This window comes from Papio anubis, chromosome 9 (assembly GCF_008728515.1).
Source record: "Papio anubis isolate 15944 chromosome 9, Panubis1.0, whole genome shotgun sequence".
Lineage (NCBI taxonomy): Eukaryota > Metazoa > Chordata > Mammalia > Primates > Cercopithecidae > Papio > Papio anubis.
Genome location: NC_044984.1, coordinates 63,683,042 through 63,694,162, shown reverse-complemented (window position 1 = coordinate 63,694,162; position 11,121 = coordinate 63,683,042). Strand labels below are relative to the sequence as shown.

Genomic DNA, 11,121 nt, shown 5'->3' with positions numbered 1-11,121 from the left:
AAATTTGGTTTGGGGGCGTAATTATATTAAAAACTGTTGGTATAACTAAGAAATATTTATCAAAAACTAAAACAAAAATATCCAACAAACATTGCTTTCCCTCTTCAGTCTACTTTGTCTAATCTCTGGCAATTTCCTCAATCAGCCTGTGTTGTTGGGTTATCCTGGCATTTCCTGGACATGTCCTATCTCTGTTTCTCAGCTGTCACTCTTCAACTCTCTCTCCCCTACCTTGACTCATCCTTTGTACACCTCAGGGTATCTCCATACGCATAAACTCATTCTTTTTTAGTTTAATCACATCAGAATGATCCAAGAATTTTGAAGCCTAACGTGGCACCTATGTAGTGGCCCTCTGCTGCCCTCCCATGGCTGCTCTATGTGCTGCATTTACATAGCCAAGACGTGGCTTGGAACCCCGCAAGCTATTGTACTGGAATCATGTGGCCTGGAAGAGTTAATTAAAAAAAAAAAAAAAAAAAAAGCCGGGCACGGTGGCTCACGCCTGTAATCCCAGCACTTTGGGAGGCCGAGGCGGGCGGATCATGAGGTCAGGAGATCGACCTCCTGACATGATGAAACCCCGTCTCTACTAAAAATACAAAAATGAGCTGGGCGTGTTTGCGCGTGCCTGTAGTCCCAAGTACTCGGGAGTCTGAGGCAGGAGAATCACTTGAACCCAGGAGGCAGACGTTGCAGTGAGCCGAGATCGCGCCCCTGCACTCCAGCCTGGCGACAGAGTGAGGCTCTGTCTCAAAAACAGAAAACTTAGAATGATCAGCTTGGAGGGAACATACTAAATAATCAGCAAGAGATTTATTCGATCAACTGATACTTATTGAGCATGTACCATGTTCCAGTCACTCTTCTAGGTGTTTAGAATACAGAAGTGGAATGAGTGAAAAATTTCTATTCTTCCTATCAGTACAGTGGTTCAGCATATTATAAAATCAGAGATGTATCATGGTAAGGAGGGTGTCCAGGTGTGGGGGAAGGAAGCAACCCACTGAGGGATGTCAGAGCCTGAGTGGAGAGCACTCAATGTTGGGCAGAGTTGGGAAATTGGTTACATACAGGCAAACCCATCAAATACATAAATGTACTAAGGACACATTTTAAGGATATTGAGTGTAATGGATGCTAAGTTTCTTACTGTCAGAGAAGAGAGTTAAAACATGGAAAAGAAGAAAACTAGAGTGAATCCTGTGGTGTGAGATTAGAATTGGAGATACTGGTGTGGATTCATGCTTTTCAATATAAATAGATAGATGTAGAGATAAATATAGTGTAAATACATATATCTTCCAGCTCTGTTCACTGATAGGGCCTGGGAACAGTGACACCCTAGTGCCCAGATCTTGTTTTTAATACTATTATGCACTTTGAGGAATCAGGGCTCCTTGGAGAAATGCCTAGTCCATTTCTGAAAGCAAGGAAGGAACAAGGTGAGCCTTAGAATATCTTGTGCCAGAAAACAAGAAAGTGCTTGAAGAATAATGGGAATATGTCAAAATGGCACAGAAGCCAACTTGCAGAGGCTCACTGGCCAAATCGAGGACAGTGTGAACATCAAAATAAATAATAGTAATGGACTATAACTCCTTATGATTTGAATAAAATAGAAACCATGGGTCCATATTGATAAAATAAATAAATGCATGACCAGGCACGGTGGTTCACGCCTGTAATCCAGCATTTGAGAGGCCAAGACAGGCAGATTGCTTGAGATCAGGAGTTCGAGACCAGCCTGGGCAACATGGCAAAACCCCATCTCTACTAAAAATACAAAAATTAGCCAGGCCTGGTGACGCGTGCCTGTAGTCCCAGCTACTCAGGAGGCTGAGGCGGGAGGATCGCTTGAGCCCAGGAAGCAGAGGTTGCAATAAGCCGAGATCACGCCACTGCACTCCAGCCTAGGTGACAGAGTGAAATCCTGTCTCTAAATAAAAAAACAAACTGAAAATGTGATGAGCAGTAGTCTCAAGGCACCTCTTCCCCAAATACTTTACAGTGAAGATGGCTTGCAGGCATCACCTTAATCAAGTGATCCAAGTGAACATCATCAGTCATGGGGCAAATCAAAACGCATGCCACCTGAAATGATGCAGTGAGAACATCACTTCTGTGGTATTCCTACCAAAGATGCATAACCTAATGGACTCGAAAGAACACCAGAAAAACCTTAGGAACATTCTATGACATAACTAGTCTGTGCTCTTCAAAAGTGGCAAGGTCATAAAAAGTCCAGAAAGAAACAACTGAAGAAACAATCCAGATTGAAAGAGACTTAAAAAACATGAAAACAAAATACAACATGATTCTGAATTAGATGCTTTTGTTACGAAGGTCTTATTGGGACAATCTCTGAAATTGAGTGGAATCTGATGATTAGGTGGTAGTAATGTATCAGTGTTAATTTCCTAATTTGGATAATTGTTTTGAGGTTTTATGTACGAGAATGTCTTTGTAGGAATTACACACCAATATAATCAGGGCCATTGGGTATCATGTTGGCTATTTACTCTCAAAACAGTTCTGAAAAAAATAAAACATCTTTGTACAGTACTTTTACATTTTTTGAAAGATAGAGATTATTTCAATTTTTTTTAAAAAGTGGGAAAACCTCTGTCATTTTGGAAGTTATATTTTGGTGAGAAGAAACAAATAAATAAAATATGTAGTATATAAAATTATTATAGACTTGATCCCTGAGGCACTCTCACATTTAGAAATTAAATAGCAGAGAAAGAGTGAGCAAGAAGGACTGAGAAAGAACAGTCATTGAAGTAGGATGCAAATAAGGAAAAGTCAAGGGAGAAAAAAACTGCTAAAAGTATGAAGTAGTTCACTTTGTCAAATGCTGCTGAGATGAACAAGGTGATCACGGAATTAGCACTGAGGAGTCATGGGAAAAATCCTGGAGGAGCAGTTTCAGCTGGGTAAGGATGGAAGCCAGATTAGAGAGGGTTGAAAAGACAATGGGAGGTGAGGTCATGGAGTTGGTAAGTACAGACATCCTTCCCCAGAAGTCTTGCTGTAAAGGGAGCAGAGAATGGAATTGCAGTTGGAGGATTATGTAGGGTCAGTGGAGTATTTGTTGTAAGATGGGAGGTTACTAGGGCAGACTGCAGAATGATGGAGGTGATCCAGCTAAAAGGAACAAACTAGGGATGCAGGAAACAACCTAACTTGGAGTAGTGAGAGGGATGGGAGGGGAACTGCATGTGGAGTCAGTGCTGCTGGTAGGAACAGAGGCTCTTCATCCTGATAATATGAATAGGAGGGAAGGAAGGATGGGCCTATGGGAAGGTATGACTGCTGCTTTGATGATGTGGAGGGGAAAACTTGCTATGAAGTTGCTTTTATTTTATAAGTGTAATATGAGGCCAGGTTATCTGCTGAGAGCAGAGGAGGGTGGAGGATAACGGGGCAGAGGAGGAGGCTGAATGTGTGTCTTGAGGTTTTGAAGAGAGAAGAGGAAAAGTAAAATAGTAACAGTCATTTTGGAGACTAGGGACATAAAAATGGAAGGATTGCAGAGAAGTAACTAAAATGGTCAGGTAGACATGAGGGTTCATTTGAGATTTATGGTTATGAATTTAAACTGAGACCTGTCAGCATGCTTGTGGATTTTTCTCCAGCAATATCCAACTATTTAAGTGAAGTAAGTGAGGATATAAGAGATAATAAGAGCACCAAATCATATTTTTTCAAATATTTGTATTTTTTTCTTCAGAGGCACTATAGGAGTCTAAATAAAAACAGACAAGGTATGTGTTGCAAAGCCTTTAATTAGAATGTTTGTGTTTTTCAAACATTATGCATAATTTCACATTTGTGATTAGTTAGCAATTATTTCAATACTTGTAAGCTCATCTACCTCAGATTTAATCATAATACATGAATGAAATTAATCAAATTAAGGAACAGCAATTTAGAAAGAAACACACTTTAAGAAAACAAAATTCTCAACTCAGGCAGTCTGTTTCTAGCATTTGGTATTCTACCCCTTTAAAAATTTCATATCGCCCAACAAAAAGTGGTTATTTTTACTGTTTTTGGAGATGACTGAACAGATGAAGGCATCTGATGCTGCTGGTATTTTGCCCAAGATCAAGTGAAGATAACCTTTTGTTATATTTTTTACTTAATATTGGACATACTCATATCATTCAAGATTAAGTCTGGGTTATTTCTTTGATAAGAACTGAATGTACTGGAGATGTATTTGATAACCAAGGTTTTAGATAAATTTGCACCAGTATTAGCTCTATTTGCAAACTGAAAACTGTTGTAGGCTTAATATAAAATAACCACATTAGTGAACATTACGTCTCTTAGAAGAAAGGCCATATTTTGCTCCTGCTTCTGTAAAAATATTATTTCTTTGAAGGGGAAATAATGGTAGTGTGATCTTTCACTTAATTACTACTCCCTTAATGTGAGAAAGAGACAAAATGAGCTAAGAAGGAAAATTCTGCAATTACACTCCACAACCTTGAACATACTGACTGACATCTCTGTTTTGACAGTGATTTCTCCATGCCACCCTGTAGAAAAAGATGAAGCAAATGGTGAAAGGTTAAAACATATCTTCATTGTAATATACATACTTCACACCCCTTGGGGAAACAAAATATTTTATCAATAGATAAAATAGTAAGATAGACTCAGTGATTGCTATTTATTAAATGAAGATATGTATACAAAGTACCTCACTCCTACCCAAATCTCTCAGTAGAGCATAGAATGCTGAACATAAAGATTGAGTAATGTGCGTTGTACAGCAGCAACTGCAAAGTGAATTCCACATTTATTTTATTTTATTTTATTTTTATTTTTTCGAGACAGAGTCTCGCTCTGTTGCCCAGGCTGAAGTGCAATGGTGCAATTCTCTGCAACCTCCACCTCCTGGGTTCAAGCAAATCTCCTGCCTCAGCCTCCCAAGTAGCTGGGATTACAGGCACCTGCCACCACACCCAGCTAATTTTTTGTATTTTTATTAGAGACCGGGTTTTGCCATGTTAGCCAGGCTGGTCCCAAACTCCTGACCTCAGGTGATCCACCCGCCTTGGTCTCCCAAAGTGCTGGGATTATGGACGTGAGCCACCATGCCCGGCCCACATTTACTTATTCTAAAAAGAATTTCAAGATATGACAAGGAACTGGTAGAGTGTGAAGAATCTTAAAACTCTAGAAATCCCCTAAAATAAATTGTGGAGTAAAAGAGTAAGATTCTAGATCAGTTAAAGTAGATTGTTTCTTCAAGGTGTAGGTAATACATTATTTAGCATAAGCCAAAAGCTGCAATTTTTAGGTGTCATTAGCATAATTTCGTCTTTGAAAGTCTGCTCTCATTGTATATATCAACAGTAGAGCAAAATAGTTTTCCCTTTTAACACTTAAAACATACCATGCTCTAATGCCTTGTGGATCACTGACAACCCTCTTTGCACAAGTTACAGCATCAGCGATGTTATCTTGCAGCAAAGCTGAAAGACAGGTGGTAAGCAATAAAAACTTTATTAGATATTTTATTTTAAATTTAGGTTTAGCCAGCTTTATTCTGTTAGGCTGTGGAAAGAATGCTAAGATATTATTTTCTGTAAGTCCATATATGTGTGATTGTTGGGGAAAACTTTCTCTTCATTCTCTCCCATTCAGCATGAAATGAAGTATTTTTTCCTTCATTTACCGAAGTCATTGGAAGTTCTAGAAGTATTAACGAAATGATTAAAGGTCCTCTTTGTACTAGACACTGTAAAAAAACACCTAGTGATATTTTACTCAGCAGTTCTATTACTGAAAATTTATCCAAAAGAAATAAGAAATGCACCCAAAGATGTATACACAAAACTATTCATAGCAATTTCTAAGAGGGAAAAATGGAAACAATCTAAGTGCTCAATAGTAACAGTTGGATCAGTAAATTATAGAATATTCATATATTAAAATTCTAGTCATTCTTTTCAAATGATGATACAGATTTGTATTTTTTCTCATCTGGAAAATGGAGCAAAAGATCATTAAAAACTGATTTGTATTTGCTGACATGCAAATAATTTTGTGTGATAAGAAGCAAATTGTAAAGCAGTGTGTATAATACAATTTAATTTTTGCAAAAGCACAGATTACTTACATGTTTGTATGTGGGTATATATATGTATGATGTAATTTAACATTCATACACATGATTGATATACATTCTGGAAGAATATAAACCAGAATTAGGCCGGGCGTAGTGGCTCACGCCTGTAATCCCAGCACTTTGGAAGGCCGAGGCGGGCGGATCATGAGGTCAGGAGATCGAGACCATCCTGCCTAACACGGTGAAACCCCGTCTGTACTAACAATACAAAAAAATTAGCTGGGTGTGGTGGCGGGAGCCTGTAGTCCCAGCTGCTCGGGAGGCTGAGGCAGGAGAATAGTCTGAACCCGGGAGGTGGAGTTTGCAGTGAGCTGAGATCGTGCCACTGCACTCCAGCCTGGGTGACAGAGCGAGACTCCGTCTCAAAAAAAAAAACCAAAAAAACACAAAAGAATATATACCAGATTTTACCCATGGTTATAAACCTCTGGGGAGTAAGATTATGGGTGTTATTTTTCTTATTTGTATTTTCTAATTTTTATTTAATGACCAAAGATTATATAATATACATTTTTTTTTTTTTTTTTTTTTTTAATTCTCCTGCCTCAGCCTCCGGTGTAGCTGGGACTACAGGCGCCCACCACCGCGCCCGGCTAATTTTTTGTATTTTTTAGTAGAGACGGGGTTTCACAGTGTGAGCCAGGATGGTCTCGATCTCCTGACCTCGTGATCCACCCGTCTCGGCCTCCCAAAGTGCTGGGATTATAGGCGTGAGCCACCGCGCCCGGCCTAAAAATTTTAATAACTGGATTTTTAAAATAAGATTAATGTTCTCTACTGGGAATTTTAATATTTAAAAATTTAATAATATCAACTTTGCAAGATTTCTGCAATATTTTTGACACTGAAGATTCCACATTATTTCTATTTTTATGAGTTCAATAAAACATTTGTTTCACCCTAAATAAATCCTTAAGTTAATTTTTTATTTACAGTAATAGTTCTACAGGAAATGTATTTTTTGAAGATGTAAACTAAAGAATTTAGAAATGGAATGTCGTAATGTTCCTAATTCACTTAAAAGTCTCTCAGCAGTAGCCAGGTACAGTGGCTCATGCCTGTAATTTCAGCACTTAAGGAGGCTGAGGTGGGAAGATTGCTTGAGCTCAGGAGTTCAAGACCAGCCTGGGCAACACAGAATTTGCCTGTACTAAAAATTTCAAAAAATAGCCAGGCATGGTGGTGTATGCCTGTAGTCCCAGCTACTTGGGAGGCTGAGGTGGGAGGATCACTTGAGGCTGCAGTAAGCTGTGATGGTGCCACTGCATTATAGCCTGGGGTACGGTGAGACTCTGTCTCAAAACAAAACAAAACAAAACAAAACAAAAAACTCTCAGCAAAACAAAAAACAAAAAACAAAAAAACATAGAAGAAGTGACCATGGCAAAATGTTAACAACTTTTAAAGTGCATAATGGGCATATGGCTGTTTATTATACTAATGTCTCTAATTTTGTATGTATTTAGAACATTTCCTAATAAAAAGTAAAACGATTGAAAAAGGACCATACAATTAAATTATCCCTAAACTTCCCCAAAGTGAGCAGGAGCAATGGCATTGTTTGGGACAAAGCATCAGTAAGGCCATTGACAGTAAATTAATAAGTCATTTCAGAAACTTCTGTATATTAAAAAAAGTCAACCTTTTATGATACCGCTTCTTTAATTTCTTACTCAGGGAATTATGAGGAAAATAATAATGACTTTCTGGAAGTTGAGATGTAGTTTTTCTAGGTCACTCATGAACCCTTCAAGGCTTTTTCATTTGCATTGAACCTCAATTCTTGTAAGTATAACCAGATTGGTCAAATATTAGCTGGTCTTACCATTGCAGGATATATGACAGGCATTAACTGCTCCTGGGGTTTTGCCATTATTACACCAGTAGTGGCTATTGATCTGAAATATCCCATAATCAGTGCTTTGGTCTCCAGGATTGTAGTTTGTAGCTTGTGTGTTATAATCACTCTCCCATTTGGCCAAACACACCCCTGAAAAGAACTTATTTTTAGTAATAAACAGCAACACTAAGGGACTTACACTCTATAGCAAAATCAGTTCTATTTAGCTACTTCTATTTTACTGATTTGTTTTATAAGTATAAAGATTTACTTAACTTATAAAATATCTTAACACTTTAGTATTAAGGGACTTGTAAGAGAATCCTTTTGTAATGCAAATTATCTTGTAACACTAATGAACAATATAACATACTTTTAAAAATATTAAAATACGTGTTTCTTCCATTGCTTTTACCCTTCCTGTGCTCCCATCCCTCAGGCAACATTCAGCCAAGAACAGAAAAATCAATAGAGCTGTTGAGTAGATTTTGTAAATTCATAGCAGATACATAGGCTGATGGAAAAATGCTTTTTTAAAAAATCGGAAAAACATAAGGATTTTCGGATAGAGAGAAATTTTCTTATAATATCTAAAGGTGAATTTGGATATCAAGTTAGAATCTTGAAAACAAGACTATTCTGTGATTTCATCCCTTCACTCATTCATTCAAAAATAGCTATTGAGGGAAAATATCTGAATTAAATCTGAAAACTACAGAGATTATTACATTGACAACTATGGACTAAACTGTAAAATAACTTTTCCTCGTGGCACATCTTGAATTGTGTGGGAGAAAATGAAAGATAGTCAAGTAGAGTAGATAAAAATAATAAAACATTTCATGCTGAGTTTCTGGAATCCTATACAAAGAGTGAATGAAGGGAACTAGGTTCCTACTGCCCTTGTGTAGGGAATTCAATATATTCTTTAAAAACATCACTATTAAAAATCCCATGTCGGCCAGGTGCAGTGGTTCACACCTATAATCCTAGCACTTTGGGAGGCTGAGGTGGGCGGATCATTTGAGGCCAAGAGTTCAAGACTAGCCTGGCCAACATGGTGAAACTCCATCTCTACTGAAAATACAAAAAATTAGCTCGGTATAGTGGTGCACACCTGTAGTTGCAGCTACTCGGAAGGCTGAAGCACAAGAATCACTTGAGCCCAGAAGGTGGAGGTTGCAATGAGCTGAGATCATGCCACTGTACTCCAGCCTGGGCCACAGAGTGAGACCATCTTAAAACAAACAAAAAACAAAACAAACAAAAAACAAACAAAAAAACCACATCATGGCAGGGCACTTGAAGACAAGAAAAATGCTGCATCACTCTAGGCTCTCAGAAGTTCGAAATGGGAAATAACTGGAGTCACACACCAAGGACTTGAGAGAGCTCTGCCAGGTCCTCAAATGTATCTTTCAGTCAGCTTACATGTGCCATTGAATCTCAGGCATCCAGCAAACTTCCTAGCGCTAGAACAGTACAACAGGTCCTGTTTTACTTAGAATGGAATTTTCCCCTGCCATGCTCTTACTCCTTTATTGGGTATCTCTGATTATAAAGAATCAAACTGATGTTTTTAGCCATTGTAAGTATATAAAACCACAAAGAAGTAAAACATCTATTCACTCAAAGCCCCTTCTTCTTCCTTCTCTCCTAGTGTCTGTTCCATACATAACTAATTCTCTGGAAGTATAGAGAGTAGACTTACAGTTTGCTAGGCTGATTCCCCTGTAGCCATCCAGTCCCAATCTTTTCAGAGTTCTGGCCAACTCACACCTTTCAAAGATCTTGCCCTGGACCGTGACAGAAAGGAGGACAAGCCCCAGAATAATGACAGCCTTCATGTTGACTGCTAGGTCAGACTGCTAGGTCAGGCTGAGCAGGGTGAGCTGGTCCCAGTATTTACATCTTTTAACTTCCTTCTTCCCCTTGTGTTTTGGTGGCTCCACCCTTTCAGCTATGTGGAAAACAGGAACTGTGTATTGATCTACTGATTCTAAAGAGATTTTTTAATGCTTGAAGAGAGATACTCTAATTTCCTAAGAATTAGTCTACAGGAAAATAATGAAATGGCATTGTTTAAAGTACTGGCTCTGGAAGCATTGGGGCATAGCACTGTTTACAAGACAGGAACCTTCTTCTGTTTGATTATGAATTTGAGCAATTATAAAGAAAACAATGACTATTTTGTACAGCTTAAAATGAGCTGTGATTTTTGACTGACATTCAATTTCATGAAATTTTTTCTATGCATTCACTGTTTGGTATTTATCTTTTTTACTTAAAATTATTTTACATACATTTTCCACAAAATGGACATGACACATGTGCCTGTTGTCTTACTGGGTGTATAGTGTGACACCACGTTGCTCAGCTAGTTTCTTACTCTAGACTCTTTTTGTTACTATAGTAAATGTTTTATTATTATGAATCAGTGTTTTACTATTATAAATAAGGTCCAAGTGAACAACTTTACCAACTACATTTTTTTTTTTTTTTTTTTTTTTGATAGGGAGTCTTACTCTGTCGCCAGGCTGGAGTGCAGTGGTGCAATCTCAGCTCACTGCAACCTCCGCCTCCCGGGTTCAAGCAATTATCTAGCCTCAGCCTCCTGGGTAGCTAGGACTACAGGTATGTGCCACCACGCCCAGCTAATTTTTGTATTTTTAGTAGAGATGGGGTTTCACCATGTTGGCCAGGATGGTCTCAATCTCTTGACCTCGTGATCCACCCGCCTTGGTCTTCCAAAGTGCTGGGGTTACAGGTGTGAGCCACCATGCCCGGCCGAATTTACCAACTACTTTTCACAACACTTTGCCTCCCATTTTCGTATTAGAACATAGGAGGTTATTAGAAAGCAATAGCATTTTTAAAATCAAACTTACCCAAACACATATATCCAACTAAATGCTACCTTGGAAAATAGCAATCTCACGAGGCTGTGCACAGCTTTTAAAACAATGCTACCAGAACTCAAAAAGAACTATGCTTCTGTATCTGCCTATGAAGACAGATTCTGAGCCACACAAAGTGTCATCACTTTGTAGTCACCCTTATTTCTCATCAATGGCCTCTAAAGATTACCAGATTTGGTTTTAAATGACAGTTCAAGGACCCTGTCCAAAAATCA

The 11,121-nt window shown here is 38.3% G+C and overlaps 1 protein-coding gene across 1 annotated transcript; it reads right to left on the bottom strand.

The window, feature by feature from the left end:
- Positions 1-4,483: 4,483 nt before the first annotated feature.
- LYZ (lysozyme) lies at positions 4,484-9,835 on the bottom strand. Its single transcript, NM_001112642.1, is given in 4 exon segments — positions 4,484-4,550; positions 5,414-5,492; positions 7,974-8,138; positions 9,700-9,835. Coding segments are annotated over 4 exon segments (447 nt in total).
- Between the last annotated feature and the right edge of the window lie 1,286 nt (positions 9,836-11,121).